Genomic DNA, 20,854 nt, shown 5'->3' with positions numbered 1-20,854 from the left:
AATGTTTTTTCCACATTTTTTTTATATGTACAGGTTACTCATTGTAAATATAGCTGATTCACATTGGGGATTACTTAATATTCACAATTATTTTGCATTGTTTTGTTTTTGTTTACCCACTATACTGTTTCCCAGATATGATTTCCATTTTAATCTCGTAGTGACAAAATTTGGAACTTTATCAATATAAATACAGTTGTTTAGCGTACAAATTGAATTCTCAGGATGACTCAAAGTAAAGGAAGGGGTATTACAGATATTTAGTATAAGTTGCTAAACCTCTACGTCATTTGGTCTCTGTCTGCAATTTACCCCATGTTCTATTTTTAGCCATGTCGGCCATGTTGGCTGGTAGGCGGGGTCATCGGACACGGGGTTGGCGGGCCAGGTCATCGGACACATTTGATAAATTAGATACCCCGATGATGATTGTTGCCAAGTTTAGTTAAATTTGGTCCAGTAGTTTCAGAGGAGAAGATTTTTGTAAAAGTTAACGGACGACGACGGACGACGACGACGGACGACGGACACCAAGTAATGAGAAAAGCTCACTTGGCCTTTCAAGCCAGGTGAGCTAAAAAAGTGGCCCAATTTTTTGGCGTATAAGGATCAGTTCATATTTGAAATTGCATTGGCAATATTTATAAAAGTGCAACCTATAAAAAATGTTTTTGATTGATAAAATCAAAATCCAATAGTCTCATTTATATTATAAATTTAACTTGGCCTTACGGTGACCTATAATTGCTTACATCTTCGTCGTTGGAAATCTGGAAGATACTTGTCTCATTGGCATTCGTGCTACACCTTATTTTATATAGCTTATTTATCTAACTATAAAAAATACAAGATTTCGGTTCCTTATTGTTTGTCTAATGTCCTGTGGCATATGTTTCATGCTTATTCAGGACATGAACAAATTAATAATAAATCCACAAGGAAGGTTCTGCAAAGAAGGTAAACATGGATGAAGGACTGAAATATTTTACTGCCAGTGAAAAATGTGGGTATGCTGGAAAAGGACAGGAATTTGACTTTCATCAACCATATTAGGCCCCTAGAAGAGGTGTTGCGAGGGTTCTTAAATGTGCAGAGACTGGGGCACTCTTCTAACATAAGATATTAGTTTGAAAGTTCCCATTTTGACATTAAATGTCTTGGTATTCAAGCCTATCAAACACGCGAACTACTACAAATTTCATATATAAATAGATGTGATATTCCCTCTAATACAAAATAACTTCTGTTTGGTACGTTTTAACATCAGTCTTGGTCCATTTTTCCATAATTTGTATCATTTTTTTTTGCATACTTTACTTTGGCCACAATAAATGATCCAGAAGAGTTTTGTGTCTAGGGATTCAATATAATCATTACATAAAGCCTAAAGGTCAGAAATGTGCGCACAATCATGATCAATTATCGTATGTTGACGATGCATGTATATCCAAAATGTCCTGACATTGGAGCCTATAATGTTCTCTTGTAAAATCAAGTTTTAAGTTGTTTTACCAAGTATGTAGGTTTTGAAATTTATCCTTTTAAGAACAAAACTACGGCCATTTAGATAGTGTATGATAAACTTGAAATTCAAGACCATATTTGGCCAACGGAGAACCGTGTCTTTTTAAAGTTGTCAAAGTATTTTAACAATATTATCAAAACTGTTAACCACATTTGTCTTTAAAAAAAGAATATAATGATAACCTATGTTTTATGTTTTATGCTCTTGATTTTATTACATCCAAATATATATTAAAATCACAAACAAAATATAATACAAGGTAAAAATTGTATTGACTCCCATTAAATGCATTCTTCCTTTTACATGTTATATGTATAAAATAACTTTTATTATATTATTTCACAGGAGATACTTCTATATATCAGAAAAGATGGATGTACTTGTCAATGTGGGAACCCTGAAGTTCAGAGTATGTATAATTATATCGGTAATCTTATGATAAAAGAGTACAATGATGAAATTTGTGTTCCTATCAAATGACAGTATGGTACTATTGAACAAAGGACTTGGTTTTTAATGACACTTCATATGAAGGCTTTTACCTGTATGTTTATACTAGTGCAAGATTGTATATGTTGGTATTTAATATTTAATAATATGTAATATTATATTTAACGAGTCTTATAACTGAAAATAACTGTTTATATCACACAAATGAAAACTGAAATGATCTATTGAGTATTCATCCTTGAAAAATTGCATTCATTAAAAATTCTATGGTGTAATTATTTGCTAACACTGATGAAGTCTAGTAGTTACTGTTAATATCTTGAGAAGCTCATATTTAAAATCGGTAAAAAATACAACGTTCTAGTATGACCGTTCTTCTTTAGAAAGCCATGTTATAATTACAATACAATATGGGCTGCACGTGATTGACGTCATAATTGAAATTGTATTTTGAAAGACGCCGGAAATCGAAATGAATATTTGTGTTGGTGTTGCTCAATAAAATAAAATCATTCTAAATGTAGATCTACATGTATTTGTTCACTTTTTCGTGAAACGATTTTCTATACCTTTGTGTATTCATTAAATCAAAACGACTGACTTTCGAACGTGTATTATAGGTCCTCTTCGAAGTACAAAAGTTCTAAATTTTCCTATTAGAATCGAAATAATTCTAGTAAATGTATCATAATATGCTCTATGCTCATTTTAACATGGGTAGGCATTATATTTTTTTTTCAATATTTTACACCTCGTTTACGCTCGGTATTATGATATTGAAAAATATAATGTCTACCTATTTTAAAATGAGCATAGAGCATAGCATTTCTTAAACTCTATATGTTTTAGCATAGCATTTCTTAAACGCTATATGTATATACAGCAAATACAACAACACTCTTGCATGTATTTGTATATACAGCAAATACAACAACACACTATGTGTATATATAAAGCAAATGCAACAACACACTATATGTATATACATCAAATACTACAAAAGCCTATGTGTGTCTTCCTACTTTCAGATAAAGGCCACACATACATAAAACCATACACACTAGGGCAAGATGTCTTCAAATTTCATCATCAGATTAACCTGACATCAGAAATTCCTAAGGATTGTAAAGGAACTGTAGCAGATATAGTAATGATGGATGATGGTAGACTGGTGATGTGTTTATCTCGCAAGAGGAGCCTACTGATCTGTAATACAGAGGGTTCACAAGTAGACAGTATACATGTACAAGATTTTCCATGGTGTGTTACAGCAGTCAACCACTCTACAGTTGCTGTTACAGTGGGGCAAAGTGAATGTATAGAGATGTATAACATAAACAATAAACTCAACCTTAAATCAATATCAATACCTGGAATGAGGTGGTGGATTGGCATTACCACTATAAACAACAATTTAGTTGTAGGGGTTGGTGACACCCTACTGATCATAGATCATCAGACTGAAGAGGTAGTACAGACAATACAGACTGACTGTAGTCCTTACAGGTTACATGGTTCTGGTGACAGAATATTCTACCGCCATAATAATTACTATAACTACAACAAGCTGTACTGGTACAGTTATACTGATAACAGACATCATACCCTAACATTACCTTCACCATGCAGGAAGATGACTACATTACAAGATGGTAGTCTGTATGTGAAGTGTGATGATGAATCAGTACAACATGTGTCATCTGATGGTAAACAATATAAAACTGTTAAAACAAAGGGACTTAAAAATGTTGAATGTTTGGCATATAATCCAAAGCAAAGAGAACTGGTTACAAAGACTATAAAACAGAGAAAATTCAATGTTTTCTATGAGAAATAGTGCAGTCTAAATTATAAGGAATATAAACATTTCCATATCATAAAATGATACCAATTGATTTACATTTAAATTTTCTGAATGTTATGGTCAAGTCCTAGCCCTACTCAGGGATATCGTATCCTGAACTACTTATTTTAGTTTCTTTATTAATTTACATAATCTTTTTTATCTTGAATGAGCTAACAAGTAATGTTGGTATGTTTGTTTTTATCTACCATTAGTCAATCAACTTTTTATTGTAAAATAGGTAATGTAAGTTGTTGCATTACTTTATATGTTTTCTGTTTGTTATAGACATTTTATTTTGTATGCATACCAAAGGTTTTTCTTCCTTGTCATGACTTCCCAATTAGCAAAATTTTCCCTTGATTGTTATGTGCAATTTTCTTAAATAGATAACACTGACATGATTTATTATGGAACATAATTTACTGTTATATTTTGATTACATACGAATGTTTCATTTATTTAGATTTAAGTTTCAGAATGCACCATGCTAACATACAGCTAAATTCTGGGAATCTTCAGTATATTATTTTCTCTTTTATTTCTAAACGCTTTTAATTTGTTTTATTTACAAAGTAAAAGTTTAATCGATTCTCTCAGGAAAGAGTCAAATGATAACTTTTGATAACATGAAAGGTCAAATCAATAGAATCCATATAAATTTACTTCTTTTAAAATTTTGATTGCTCATTTCATGGTTGTAATATAATTTCTTCACTATACTGACATTAAATTGTTTTTCAGCTTTTCGCTACTTCGTATTCAAATTGTGAATAAATATTATTATTAAATGCAATTTAATAACAAAAAAGCTAAAGTTTTATCTTTTATTTAGTAATTTTCCACGAAATTGTATGTCCATTAGGAATATAAAAGGACAAAAGGTCAATATTCTAATGTCCCTTGCTGCTACAAAGAAACACATTTATGGATTTTACTCTCACCAACCCCTGGCTTAAGAAATAGTTATTTGTACATGGGAGCCTTTTGCTTAGAACTTTGCTGCTTGAATGATTTGCTGATTCAGTTTGCAATTATGAATAAACAATTTTTTTGTCATGTTGTAAATACTGTTCTTCAATGCGTGGTTATAGATTTATAATACACATACATCTCATATTTCTTTGGTTTTATATTCCATATATTTGTTAAGAATATTAAGCTAATATTGATGTAGTATGATCTTCATTTTAGAATATACCATATCAAGCAGTAGATTTTGTTAACATATCTTATATGTATACTATTGTAAGTTCATATTTTTTTAGTGCATTTGTTTTTCGATTGTTGAACAATAGACACATACATATGCATATGAAAAAAATGGTTTCAAAATTTAAAAGGCGATTTTTTTTTTGCGAAACCAATCCCGTCGCAAATTGTGCAAAACATTTTTGAATTTACAATTTCAAAATGTTGTTTCATTTTGAAAAATCATTACTGATGGTTTTGTTTGTATTTATCAAGTAAATGCACAAAGGTATATAAGAAACAAAAGAATGTTTTAAGAGGTGCAGGTCTAGTTATAACCTTACCCTTCTAAAGATCCAGAGAGCATACAAAATATAATAGAAAATATTTTGATGTTGGCAATCACAGATAATGATGATGCAGAAAATGTGGCAAAGGTATCAAACACAATGGCAATATAACATTGACTACTAGTACACTTGGTACAATAAAAAAAACCTGGGGTGCTTTCCATTATGCGGTATGTACCAGTCGAACCCCTCGAACCTGAAATGGAACGCGCCGTACCATATGGTTCTTCTGATTCGTTGATTTCCCCGAACCAATACAGATCCAAGATGGCTGAAAATCGATGTTTGGATAATATGAACAATTTTCAATCAGAGATTACAGAAAGTCTTATGATATCTGATGCTGTTTCAACACTGCAGACAACTTGCTATTGTAAAAGAAAACATATGAGTCAACAACCTAGTTAATTTTTTGGATTTTCACCAGTGAAATTGCCGCATACCTGTGATTTTTCAAGCTCATTCATAAAACCTCATCCTAAGATATATGAGTGAAAGTGTATTCTCGTCTGCAGGAGATGCAATAAAAAATCGTCTTGATATATCGTTTGTGCACCTTTTTGTTTTACATTTGAGGTGCCATCTGATATGTAAGGATAGATTAATTTGTTTGTTGTATAAATTCTATTAGTTGATTGTCGTCTGCACTCTACTCATTTGCCTCCGGTAGTGTAGACTGTAGTCTGTTAATTTTAAAGCTTATTTGTAAAACTATAAGGTTACACATTACAATAGACCAAATAACCTTTAAATTTGGAGGATTCCGGTTTCAATCGGAAAGGAGTCTGATGGATATTTACAAAAAAAAGTAAGTATTAATAAGGAAAATCATGATTATATAAATGATTGGCCTTCTTTTACTTTAGGGTCCTAACCCATATAGAGCTATACTAAACTATCCTTAACCCTCTAACCTTATCCTAACCCATACATAAACCTAACACTAGCTCTAACCCTAAAACCTAACCCTAACTTAAAACATCCCCTAACCTAACTATAACCATGAATGAACCCTAACTCTAAAGTATAGGGACCCTTAAAGTAAAAGAAGGCAAAATGATTTACCTTAATATTGAAACTCAAAATTTTAAACCATGACAAATTAATGGCCCCAGAGAAATAAGTAAAAAATATGCTGTCTCCCAAAAAATATTTTCAACCAACTGCTAGTCCAATGACATATATATATATATAGTGAAATTTTTGATTTTTAAAAATTGATAACTACCACGTGGATCACTGTTTACATATTACTTGGAAGAAATTATTCCAAGTATTCTTTAGTTTTTCATTAAAACGTACTTTGAAAGGATTACATAGATTAAATCCTTATTTGCCAAGGAAAGCTCTTCCAATAACACCTTTGATTTTAAAACAGATTTATGAGTTTATGGATTTGGATGACACTCTGGATAAGACTTTCTGGAGTTTATTTTTGTTAGCCTTTTTCATGATAATAGAAATTCTAATCTTGTTCCAAATTCAGAAAACGAGTTTGATGAGAATAAACAATTATGTAGAGGTGACATTTTTCTTGAAAATTGTTGATATTAAATACAAAAAACAGTTCGAAATTCTTTAGCTAACTCTACTCATAGTTTTAGGAGAGGGGGGGGGCTTCATTCGCCTTTGATGCAGAGGTTCCTGCAGAGGTAATTCAACTGCATGGAGATTGGCATAGTGATGCGTATAAGAAGTATTTAGAATTTACATTAAAACAGAAACTGCAAGTTTCTCAAATGATGTTTCAGATTATTTCCTTGTTAGGTTATTAATTTAATTATTTATTTGCAGAGCCAAGAACTTTTCTTATAGTGTCAGACTCTATTACAAAGCATGTGTCACTTGAAAATGCTGATGTTTTGCTTTCCGGGGGGGGGGGGGGGGCTTTTATAGGAGATATCACTTATCAACTCAACAAGTGCAAGGGGAGTATTTATTAAGGTTACGATTGTTTAATAATTCATGTTGGTACTAATGATATTCATTGATCAATTTAAGTCTGCCAGCTGTAACTTAATTTCTACTGCTAAATCGTTATTTCCTTCTATGGTTATTGCATTGTCTGGTATTCTTCCTCGCCCTGTAGATTTTGATGAAACTGGTCAGAAATTAAGGTAGTTAATATGGCCTTGTTGAATTGATGTTTGCATTATAAATTAGAATTCATCCATTAATATAGATATTTCTTGAAATGTGGAAGGCCAAAGGTGGAATTTTTTGCATGTAAAGATGGTGTTTTACATCTTAATTATGCAGTTGGGTTTATATTTTAAAAGAAGGGTTGCTCATTTAATTTAGATTATGATTACTTACCATTTGAGATAATTCTCTCATGTGGAGTTGAAGGATTAAAAATGGTTGAATTTCTTGTTTCTGTCATTCTGCCTTTTAATATTTTAGTCTATGGTGAATATTATTTCTTCCATACTAAAATTTGTATTGCCAGAATTTTCTATTTGTGTATAATGTCCTTAAGATGTAGTTGTCTTTTTTATTATTTATAGTTTATTCATTTTATGTACTAATGATTTTAATTTTATATAGCAGGTAAGGCACTCTTTTCGGTGAGTATTGTTCACACTGTTGGGGCTGTTCTTATCATACGATATACTATTTCTTGTATGGAGAAAAGTTTAAGTTCATGGTTGATATTGTTTCTTCCTTGGTTGCTTTATTTATTTAGTTTTTGCTTGATATAATTTCATGCATGCTAGATTACAAGCATATTGTTTAATTCTTATTTTATCTTTTACCTATTTGGTAAATAATCATTGTTCAGCACAGTTGTTTGTTTTTTTTTTTTGGCGGCCGTTAGCTTGGCGGCTAGCTCAAATGTGTATTCGATCTGTTTGGCTTCATTATATTTATTTATGTCTAATGGCTTGTCGCTAATTTGCTTCCTAACAATTTGATGTGACTGTCAGTTAAATTCTTTATCCTGTTCTGTGAAACATATTTGTATGTCTTGTTAATATATTGAGCCGTAATGAAATTGAGTAACTTTGATTTCTTTTGTGAGAAGCCTGGTAATTGTGATTTTTTTTTTTTTTTATAAAAATTGATAATTACAACGTAGATCACTGTATACAGATTACTCGGAAGAGATTATTCCGAGTATTCTTTAGTTTGATTGGTTAGCATGTTACCTGGATACAGGACGCTCATATATATTTCTTTGTTTGGGGATTCGCGGCACATTTATTGTAGAAATTATTTACCCTCCCACCCGCCGCTTACAACTGTGCTAATTATTACTTTTTTTTGTATTCATTTATGAAATAGTGCTTATTTAACTCTGGCTAGCTCAAATGTGTATTTGATCTGTTTGGCTTTATTATATTTATTTATTTCTAATGGCTTGTCGCTAATTTGCTTACTAACAATTTGATGTGACTGTCAGTTAAATACTTTATCTTGTTCTGTGAAATATATTTGTATGTCTTGTTAAGATGTTGTGCCGTAATAAAATTGAGTAACTTTGATTTCTTTTTTGAGAAGCCTGGTAATTTTTCAGACTGTTTCATATTATATGTCTAAACAAAGGTTTAGAAATACTTACTAGTTTGAATAAAATTTTACCAGTTTGAAGATTGGGCTAACAGTGCAGACTGTAACATGCTGGTTTTCTTATTTTACGGTTCCAACCCATATACAGTTATATTAAACTAACCCTTAACCAAAAAAAAATAAATAAAACCCTGGGGACTAACGTACTCGTACACGTATGATACCGATCTCATGAGCACGACTTACATGTTTATTGAGAACCTATTACCAGACAATACTTGTATAAGATCTTAAAAAATATACATGTACCTGGTTTTTTTTTCTGTCATGGAGAAATTAATATTTTGACTGGTTGAAGCAGGATAAATAGTCAGACTTCAATATTGCAAGTTCAAAAATGACCTTAAAATGTTGAGAGTAATACATGGTAATAATGCATTAGTAGTTAGGATATTAATATAGCATAACCACTATTTATCTTATTTCTCTGGGGTCACTTCAATTCTTCAATGTTAGAGTGAGCAGCCGAAACGTTCAGTACTCCACCCTTACAATGTATATAGTTTGAAAAACCAAAAGTACATACACACCCTATCATTTAATTTTGACATGCTATTTCATGGAGAGATGAAAAGATTTGACAAATAACCGAAACCTTTTTAATTGCATGTGAGAAAAAATAGACATGTTTGTGACACCTTTTAATTCCTTTTTCTATTATCATTATACATGATATTTTTTAATGTGTCTAACATTTTTAGTTTCAAATATTACATATACCTTTACCCTCAAAACATCCTTTTATGGAAAATTCAGTTTGCCAAGTCCAATGTCAGATCCCATGTTATTGGTTTTTTTTTAATCGAATATCGAAGTCTTATTAGTTTTAAACACATTCAAAAAATATTTTATGTAACTTTGATTAACTTATTGGTATAACTTCACATACAATGACATACAGCATATAAATATAGATCTGTTGACTATAAAGCATCTGATGTCTTGCTAGTTTTTATATCAAATTACAAAATAGTACCATGAAATTAATATTAAAGGAATTCATCCTCTTTCACAGATTATACGATAAACCACCTCATATTTAAACATACGTATCCTTATATTGTAGATCCAGAGATGCTAAAGAACCATCATAACAGAGCAGGGGCATCTTTTGAATAAAGATGGGGGATTGAATATCTTGAAAAGAGAAGAGGAAACAGAAGAAGAGGAGACTTTTGTCCTTAAACCATGAATGTAATAATATTGATGGATAGAGTTCTTTGATACTCTAACTATAATTTTTTCTGTCATTCTTGTTCTGGTCATTGCAATTTCTCTGAAACCACACAACAGAATTTCATGAAACTTTGTAGATAATAAGGACATACTATGCAGATATGCATAGCAACTGAAAATTATGATTCAAATTTATTTCTAGGAGTTATGCCCCTTTACACATAGATGTTTTTGTATAAATATAATATTGCAACAGTATGTCATCGCAAATCTGCTGAAATCTCAAAACATAATTTTCTTTGACTTTGTAGATGATAAGAACACTATGAAGATGTGCATATCTTTAATTATGTATATAATAATATTCAACAGCATTTTTAAATGCAGTGTATGAGCAGGAAATTAAAACATTAGCATACTTCCATAGCAATATAGTCAATATACATGTACTTCTTATTACAATGATCTGACTGGTAATGACTTTAAAGCTACAACTAAACTCTTAAATATACCATATCTTATAAGTATCACCAGCACGTTCTTTTTATTCTTTGTAAACATATAAATGTTATTGTGGTGGTGGCATACTATATTTACGGTAACGTTTTCCTTTCTGAAAGACTTGGAATACATGTACAGTAGGTTTGAAATATTAATACATCTGTAAACATACACATTAATAAATATTATCTACTGTATGTATTTAAATTTATTCCATCAAAGACATATTGAGATAATTACTTTTGTAAAGTAATCCATGTCCTCATATAATGCTTACAATATTTTTTGGTTAAACTGACAATATGAACATTATGGTAAAATAAATGTAATTGCTTTGATGTCTGCAGGGTGTTTGCTATCCTTTTTCATATATATATAATTGTACTTATTATCAAATACAAACCATCTGTAAAAGTATATATTATATACATTTTGTAATTGTTTATCAATATAAAATTGAAAATGTCTTTGTTACATGTTCTATCACATTCCTTCTTCTTTTATTGAAAATTGATAAATATTCAACAACTATATAAAACTTTTAAAATTAAACTACTAGATAAATGCCACCCATACCTTATTCCAATAACAAAATTTGATGTTAACACAATGAGGAAACAATATGTATGTACAAAAAATATGACAACCTGTTCTTAAAAATTCTTTATGAAAAAAAAAGTAAAATCACAAAAAAACTGAACTCCGAGGAAAATTCAAAACGTAAAGTTCCTAATCAAATGGCAAAATTAAAAGCTCAAACACAAATTAACGTATGAATAAAATAGTAAAAATAGTAAAAACATTTAACAGATACTCATATATGTAAAAATATTTTCTTTCCATTTTTTTAAACTCCAACAGACAAAATGTTGAAATCATAATATCTACTTCAAATGTTAATTAATATAAGAATTGACTCAATGTTTGTTTTTATAATTTTAACTTAGATACATTTGTAAGTCATTATTAAAACACAACAATCCAAGACATAAAAAAATACTCATTTTGATATTTAAAGACAGACATAACAATCATTCTTTTTAAACTAAAGTTCATTTTTTTTAAATTTACTTCTAAAGATTAATTTGGGATAAACTTATTTTACTAACTAAATCAACAAGTACCAGTGTTGTTGTAGACAAAATAGTTGCAAACCAAGAAGTTCCATCAACCAGCAAGGCTGCAGATGAAGACAATGGTATGCACTTTTATAACATGCATCTGCAGACTTAACAGAATGGGAAAAAATATATACTATTGGAATTTAATCATCAAATAAAAAAAATGTATATCATAGAGACCTTATCATGTTTTTCTAAAATTAAAAGATGGTATACAAAAACAATTATTATGTGATCAAAAAAATATCTTTTCTCATAGGCTAAAAGCATAAAGAATTGTCTTTGATAAAACCTTCATCATGGGATAAATCATGACTCACACCGACCAGTTCCAACAGAATTAATTTAGTACCGCATATAATGAATGTGGTAGTGTTAAATATGTATGTGATTGAGATTAACAAATTAAAAAAAAAAATTAACACGAAGCACCAAAAAAAAATAGAATTAAGAAAAACCATCAATTACTTCAAATTTTGACTCTATGGTGATGATAGTTAATATAATGCAAATAACTGATAATTGAATCATTTCACAAAATATAAGCCACTTTATAAAGTTCTCATTGCTTTAAATAAGTTGATAAATTATATTACTATTAACTACATTTATGCATTCTAGTGATTAAAGGTATCTCTGGGTGCAGCTACAGAACCACAAACGGGCATTACTGTAATTGTCATGTCATCAACAATCAAGCTTAACAGATGTCAGATGTCAAAAGGTGCATGAACAGTAATCCAACACTCTTTTAAATACATGGAGGAAATGGAAGAAGCTGTTGGTGACAACCCCAACATCCGTCCAGCTAAAACTATTTCCTCCGTGGATTTGAATAGTGAAACCAAGAAAATTGAAAAGGAAAGAAAAGGGAAACAACACATGAAAAGAAAGGCTATTAAATTAGCAGATTCATTTGGGAAAATGAGGAGGGAGAGGGAAGACAGGTATGAAAGGTTCGAGAGTATGGTAAAAGAAATTAATAAAGAGAGGTGTGATTTGATGACAAAATTTATAAGTGTGTTCAAGGATAGTTGTAATACATGAGTAAACCAGGTTTTTTTTCAACATTCAATCCAATAAAACTGAATGCATCTTTATGAATGGTCAGTTTTTTCTTTATAATAATTAATTTGACAAGTTGCAATTTTTTGCAAAGTTAAAAAGATCTAATTTATAGATATTAAGTATTGAAAAATTTCCAAGTACAGAAACATGTACTATTGTAATTATTATCCATATTATGCTTTATTATGATAACCTCAGAAAGAACAGTCATTTCCTCTGCATATAAATGAAAAACCAAAATATAAGTTGTTCATATATTTTATCTGATTATTGAAACTTTTTTTTAGATTGTTTTTCTTGAACAGTTCTTTAAAAATGTTTTTATTACAATCAGGAATTACAACACCAGATAAATAAAAATTCTACTACATGTAACTATACTTTTATTGGATTGAATGTTGTTTTGTTAGTTCATTAGCTTTCATCTTGCATTACCATTAATAGATTATAAAATTAAGATTTTAAAGGAGTAGACCCGGTAAGACCCCTTTTTGGCCCCAAAATATAGCATTTCAAAAATTTGTTAAACCTGTAAACTTTCAGCTATTTATTGGAAAGAAGTGTTCTGTTGTTACATAAATATGAGCTGTTTTTGACAATACAATGTACATGCATCAGGTACTGGCATTTTTAATTCATGCAAAATTACGAAAATCTTCACAATTTTAGCATTTGTGCCTATTTTTAGACGGTTTTTGTCTTAAATGGAAGTGGCCGCACTTGTGTTCAGTCTTAATATTTAGATATATGTTGTATTTGATGATAATTCATAATATATATAAAGGTTGAGACTGAATACGAATGCGGCCACTTCCATTTTAGAAAAAAAAAGATCTGAAAAGTGACGTTTTGTTGCATAATTGATAGACTTTTTATATTTAAGCTTGAATTTAGGCGTCTTTCATGATCATATCAGTTCAAATCTTTTACATAATTAAATTGAATCGACTGAAAAAGACACTTAAGTGTTTAAAAAATGACAAAAATCTTTCATCAGATGTACTTGTAAATTTTAGGTCATAAAAAGCCTTACCGGACCTTCTCCTTTGTTTCATCTTCTTCTGTACGAAATAAAACAAACCTGAAAAAAAATCCATTTCCCCTTTTCCTTCTAATACTTATTTTTACATTAGACATAAATGATTGTATTTGCATAACTGTAAGTTTACATGCATTAATATTTCCTCTTTATGGAGCCACTGGTTCAATTTGTTATCCTTTATTAAAATAAATGTCATTAATATAAACAGAAAAAATTTAATGCTAAGACTATCATAGCTAAAGAAATGATTAAAGATATGTGCAAAATATTGCGCTTTTATTTCATTTTAAGAATATACATACTTATTCTGCACAGAAGGTATTCATGTTTCTTTTATATATAGATCTATGATTCATAGTTATTGGTAAAGGTTTATTTCAGATAATTTGTATAAGAACTGATTAAAACAGCATGCCATTTATGTAAAGGTATTTATAATGTTTGGTGGAGGTAAAACTCTTAAAAAAGGTCATAGCAAGTTTAATTTTAGTTTTTAACAATAATGCTTTTTTTTGGGTTTTTTTTTTGCGACAAGCAGTGATAATTATTTTGATTCTGTAATCAGTTTCTATCATCATGGCAAACTTTGATAGTTTTTATATAACAGAATATTATGTAAATCATCAAAAATTTAAATAGATTTTAACATCTTATTATTTGAAAGTTTTCAGAAATGGTTGCAGAATCAATTTACTAATTTGACCTAGATAAAAGTGAACTGAAATGAAACCTCTGTGACTATGCATGAAATAATTACTGATAGATATAAGAAGATATGGTATGAGTGCCAATGAGACAACTCTCCATCCAAGTCAAAATTTATAAAAGTAAACCATTATAGGTCACAGTACGGTCTTTAGCACGGAGCCTTGTCTCACACCGAACAGTAAGCTATAAAGGGCCCCAAAAATTACTAGTGTAAAACCATTCAAACGGGAAAACCAACGGTCTAATCTATATAAAAAACGAATAACGAGAAATACTTATGAACCACATCAACAGATGACAACTACTGAACATCAGATTCCTTACTGAGGACAGGTGCAAACAAATGCAGCAGGTTTAAACGTTTTAATGGTACCAAACCTTCACCCGTTTTCTAAAACAATAGTGTAACATCACAACATAGAAAGACACACTATAAAATATCAACTGACATTGCTTAACTCAATCAAAGGACATATTAACACCAGTGAACAACACTGAACAAATAAATTTGACCTATGATACAATGTAAATACAAAATAAATAAACTAAGGGAAGAATGATAAAAGTAACATGTTATATCGGTATGAAATGTTAAACAATTTAAGAAAAACAATATGCTCGAACAAAAATATCAGCCATTTGCAATAACTTTAAACACAGGTAAATGAAAATAATCTTGTTGATACTTATTTTCAAATCATTATGAATTACTTAATTCAAGTACATACATTTAGCACAAACTTGTATGAGAATAAAGGAATATCTGAGTTTTAATTTCTAACCATGTCTAGAAAATTTGACAGAAATAACCAAAAGTTTATTTTAAATACTTGTATTTTTATTTGTTGGGAGAGTGTAATAAATTATTTAAGAGATATTTTCTTACGATGATTTAAAATGAGCCAAAAAAAACCAAAAAAATATTGATTTGGTATGTCTTAAAAACTCAAACAATTTTCCTTCAACATGAAAAACTAGAATTTTAAGGATGTAAAAAATTGTAAGGAGCTGTAAAACCTACAGGGACTTTAAAAGAATAATAAAACCTGGTGACAAGATAGAATGCTATTTACAGAATAGACATTTTCAACATATCCCTCTTTTGAAGTGCCAAACGCGTTGGCACATCTAAATTTGGAGGTTGAAGATTGTCTTCTTCAGCAAACTCATCATCAAGATGAGTACCTTTTCTGAGAATAACAAAATTATGTACACCACTACAACTTAAAATTAACTTAACCATACATGGTATGTCCAACATATCTAAATACTTTAACCGCACCCATTTTCCTTTCAATAAACCAAAGGTACACTCTATCTTATTTCTTGTAGCAGAATGAACTTGATTGAATTTTAATTCCTCGGGGGCCAATCTGCCCGTGTCTCTGTATGGTGTAGTAAGGCCACTGAAATCATATAATAAGTCCTCTGTAATTTTATTATATTGCCCCACATTTATAATTGTAATAGCACAATTGTAGTGTTTAAAAAAGAAGTAGTTAGAAATTTACTCCTGCTTACAGTCCATGGTTCTTATGAAATGAGGATTACTTCACATGACTATAGGAAACAAATTTGTGACACATTTTCCTTTTTAATTGTTAATACATGTTGGACAGGTTAAGAAGTTAATTGAAAAGCGTCTTTTGAGTTCTTTAATTTAATAATGTATTCCTTTATTCATACTAAGATTCAAAAGAGACTGATGTAGCAGGCAAACCTTTGATTGTTTAAGTCAGATTGTTCAAATCTTGTGTTTACTCTTGTTAGAAAATTAATATGCTGACATATTGGACACGTCTTCTTTCAATGGTTACTGCGTTTGTTTGTACTGTATTCCTGTCATGTAGTGATGTCATTTTAGCGGTATTTTTAACATTGCCATATAAGCGGGAGGTTTGACCAGCCATAAAACCAGGTTCAACCCACCATTTTTTTCTTAAAATGTTCTGTACCAAGTCAGGAATATGACAGTTATTATATACAGTCCGTTTTTTTTTGTATGTTGGCGTTTGCTTTTGTTGTAGCTCAGTGTTTCTGTTGTGCCGTTGTTTTCCTCTTATAAATGATGTGTTTCCCTCGGTTTAAGCTTGTTACCCGGGTTTGTTTTTGCTTAATCGAATTATGACTATTGAACAGCGGTATACTACTGTTGCATTTATTTAGAGTTGTCTTGGCTATGATAATATTGTATTTGTTGTCTGTTACATTATGGGATGGACAGGGATGATAAGCGACGATACTTTATAGTAGGGTCTGTTATACTGGAGGTTGTAACACCACTGTTCAGGAGCAAACTTGAAAGAGACTACACCAGTAAAGGACTAACATCTCTTACAGGCTTTCCTCAACACACAGCCAGTAATACACATCCTGTTTCATCTACGACACAGAAATGCACGGTGCTGTGTTGATGGACTAAACTGTTATAACCATCTATCATTACCACTCATCTATTGTCAATGGAAAAGATTATATTCAGAGAAACCTGGCAATGCCCTTCATGATTGCCACTGCAAGTTCACAGCCAATCCTGTTCAACTTGAAGAACTAGATATTACCTTATCCAGTCTGATTTTGTTGAACTGCAATAATCTGACACCAGCTGAGAATGCTGCAGTACAAGGCTTACGACAATATAAGAATGACTACCTGAGTCACAATACCACAGGCAGAATATCACAGACAGAATACAACAGCTTATGGACAGACTTGACAAACTTTGTCCAACAACTTGACCCTAGTAAACAAGATGATATGACGAGGATGGAGAGAAGGCCATTGGGTGAGTCTTTATGTAACAACTACACCCTTAATCTACTAGACATACATAAGAAGCTTGATGAGGAAACTTTCAATATTTTTTTATTGATCAATATATAAAAAAAAATATAAATTTATCTCATGACACATTTCATTTGTTGATGGTCATATAAACAGAATAAGTGGAACAGTCATTCAGAATGTCAGAGAGATAAACATTGGCATTCAATATGGGCTGATACTTTCAATTTGTGAGGCAAATACTAATATTTTTAATTTATGATAGCTGTTCTTATGCGTATCTTACAATGAAAACAAATGACAACTAAAACTTGTGGGACAACCAATAAATTCATGACATTTAACATTACACTTGTTTCGTGACACATAACTTACTTTTTGTTAAATCAATCTCTTAGAATGAAACCTCATGCACCTGCATGAGCTGTTTTTTTTTTTATATTGCTTACAACCTTTTTGATTATACATAATGTCCCTGATCTGTATTGATATGATGATGCAATGTCACATTACAGGCACTCAGGAATTAAGACTCATATGGCATGTTTATGTCTAGTTTTTTTTTCATTTTGTGGGGAAAATATTGCCTCATGTTTGAAAAATACATTTTCTAAAGATGTAATATCAGGTAAATGAAGATTTTTTTTCTTTTCATCAATGCATAAAATTAGATTGTCTGTTTAAAAAAAGCTGTATATGTTTTATTCGATTTATATAAAACAATGGACAAAAGTATAACTTTTGCCACTTGAATGACAATTTTCAACATATCCTACAAGGGACTGATCTAAATCCAAAAACATGACATGTGGATTTTTCAGGATATCATGTTATCTGAATTAAGATATTTAAAACATTATAAAGGTTGATTTTGTAAAAAGAATTATATGATATCCTTCTTTGTTCATTGTAATATTCATGTAAACCAATTCCTGGTGGATTAATTATTAATTGTTTGTCTAATGTCCAGTGGCAAATATTTCATATTCAGAAAGATTCCTGCTTATTTTTGTTGATATTTGATTTCATTTAGCAAAGTGATTTATTTTGATATATTATATTCTTAAAAATAATATAACTACTAGAATGATTACAGAAACATCAAATAAGTATATCTTAGATCGGTCTGATATATGACCTATCTATGTAACAGTTAAATATTTAAATTAAGTAGAATAAAGTGAAATATGGTTGCCTTTACAGGAAAAAGAAATAGTATTAGCATACATAGTCTATGTTTTTACTTTATTTTCAGATTGATACTTCAATTCAATGATACAATCTGATATATACAAGGACAAAATGCTTACATGCAGGTAGATATATCATTACATTCATTTACATTTGCTTTATCTTGCTGACTTTGTATCTTGGAAAAAAAATAATGTGATGTAGTATAAAAGCCAATGAGACATATTTGGATTTACATTCTGAAAATGTCTTTCTTTTTGGAAAAACATCCCAATACAGATCAGATATAGAAAAAGGATTAAGTATTTTTTCCTTATTTACTTAAATACTGAAAACTCAAACTTATTAATCAGATGTAAGGAAAGTCAAAGTTTTTCATTCCTAAAATACCTGCTTTAGTTTGACTGTTGTTTGTTTAACGTCCAGTATCAAATACGTCATTTATATTCAGAAAGAAAACAAATAAACAATAAATCTTATAGGTAAATTTCCGGTATTGGGTTGACATGAATGAATGTATCAATTTTGACTGTCACTGAACAATGGGGTATTTTGGATAGGAACAGAAATTTTGCCTTTCAACTGGCCAACATTAAACCCCTTGGAAAGTTTTAGTGAGGGTTCCTTAATATTGAAAGAATGAAGCACTCTCCTTACATCAGACATTATGAACATCCCTATTCTGATCGGACATGGCCTGGCTTTCAGTAATCAAGAGCAGCCAATCAGACATCCCATCATTAGCAAGAATTTGTTTGCCAGACAAGATTCAGGGATGACCATATTTTTATACCCCAGACAACCAAGAAATTTTTAACTTGTCAGAACATTTCAACAACATTACCAAAATTTCGAATTTTTCATTCAATTTTTTTATAAAAAAAAATCACAGTAGCCTATGTTTTATGGTGTGATTTTGCTACATCAAACCATATCTCAAAATCACAAAAAACACAATACAATGTAGAAACTGTATTACTCCACTTATATGAGTTGTTTTTAATATGTTGTTATAATTTTATTACTTTACAGGAGATATTTTTACACATCAGAAAATATAAGTGCTTTTGTTTGTGTGGAAACTTAGAACAACAAAGTATGTATAATTATATTGGTAGTTAAAGACTATATAAAGGTTACTAACAGCCATGTAGGATAAAACAATTTGTGTTCCTATCAAATGACAACATGGTACTATTGGACAAAGGACCTACTTAAACTTTAAGGACAGTTCATGAGAAGTCTTGTCATGATGTGCAACTGTATTTTTATACAAATGATCTCATAACTGAAAATAACTGTTTACATCACACAAATGAAAACTGAAATGTTCCATTTAGTATTCATCCTGAAAAAAACTACATTCTTTAAAAAGACCATTCATTAACAATTGTGAATACAAGACTATGGTGTATGGTTTTGCTAACACTGATAAAGTCTGGTTGCTACAGTTAATATATTCAGATGATCATATGTAAAGTAAGTTATAAAATACAATAACACACACTATATGTATATACAGCAAACACAACAACCAAATATGTTGCACTTCCTACTTCCAGACAAAAACCCAAGATACATAAAACCATACACACTAGGACAAGATGTTTTCCAATTATATCATCAGATTAACCTGACATCAGAAACTTCTGATGGTATTTATGGAATGGTATCAGATATAGTAATGATGATGGATGATGGTAGACTGGTGATTTGTTTAACTGACCAGTGGAGACTACTGATTTGTAATACAGATGGATCAGAGATGGACAGTATAGATGTACTGGATAGACCAGTGTGTGTTTCAGCAGTCAACAACTCTACAGTAGCTGTTACACTGTTTTTTGATAAGTGTCTTGAGATGTATGACGTTAACAATAAATTAAAACTTAAATCAATATCAGTACCTGGAATGTTGTGGCCGAGAAGCATTACAACTATAAATAACAAGTTAGTTGTATGTGGTGAAAACAGACTAATGATGATAGATCATCAGACAGGAGAAGTGGTACAGACAATAAAGACTGACTTACAAGTTGCATGGTTCTGGTGACGGAATATTCTACTGTAATAGCTACTACAACAACAAGCTGTATTGGTATAGTTATATTGATGACAGACTTTACACCATAACATTACCATCACAACCAAGGAGGATGACTACACTGCGGGAAAGCAGTCTGTATGTGAGGTGTAAAGATGGATTAATACAACATGTATAATCTGATGGTAAACTGTATAAACCTGTTACAACAAAGAGACTTATTGATTGTTTGGCATATAATCCAAAGCAAAGACAGCTGGTTACAAAGACTAAACACCAGAGAAAATTTA

General features: G+C 30.5%; 1 protein-coding gene across 3 annotated transcripts in view; it reads left to right on the top strand.

The window, feature by feature from the left end:
• Positions 1 to 20,854, top strand: part of LOC127716576 (uncharacterized) — a 148,138-nt gene that overhangs the window by 27,776 nt on the left and 99,508 nt on the right. For 2 of the 3 annotated variants that reach the window (XM_052222810.1, XM_052222808.1), the window contains 2 exons: positions 1,871 to 1,934; positions 3,004 to 4,929. The exons of the other annotated variant lie outside the window; for it this stretch is intronic. In XM_052222810.1, the coding sequence (XP_052078770.1) occupies positions 1,871 to 1,934; positions 3,004 to 3,812 (873 nt within the window). In that variant the 3' untranslated portion in view covers positions 3,813 to 4,929. Of the gene's footprint in view, positions 1 to 1,870; positions 1,935 to 3,003; positions 4,930 to 20,854 lie in introns of those variants that run through there. 3 annotated transcript variants of the gene reach the window in all.

The sequence above is a fragment of the Mytilus californianus genome, unplaced genomic scaffold, assembly GCF_021869535.1.
Source record: "Mytilus californianus isolate M0D057914Y unplaced genomic scaffold, xbMytCali1.0.p SCAF_9, whole genome shotgun sequence".
Classification (NCBI taxonomy): Eukaryota; Metazoa; Mollusca; class Bivalvia; order Mytilida; family Mytilidae; genus Mytilus; species Mytilus californianus.
Note: the sequence above shows the minus strand (reverse complement) of the source record. Positions and strands in the feature narration are given on the sequence as shown.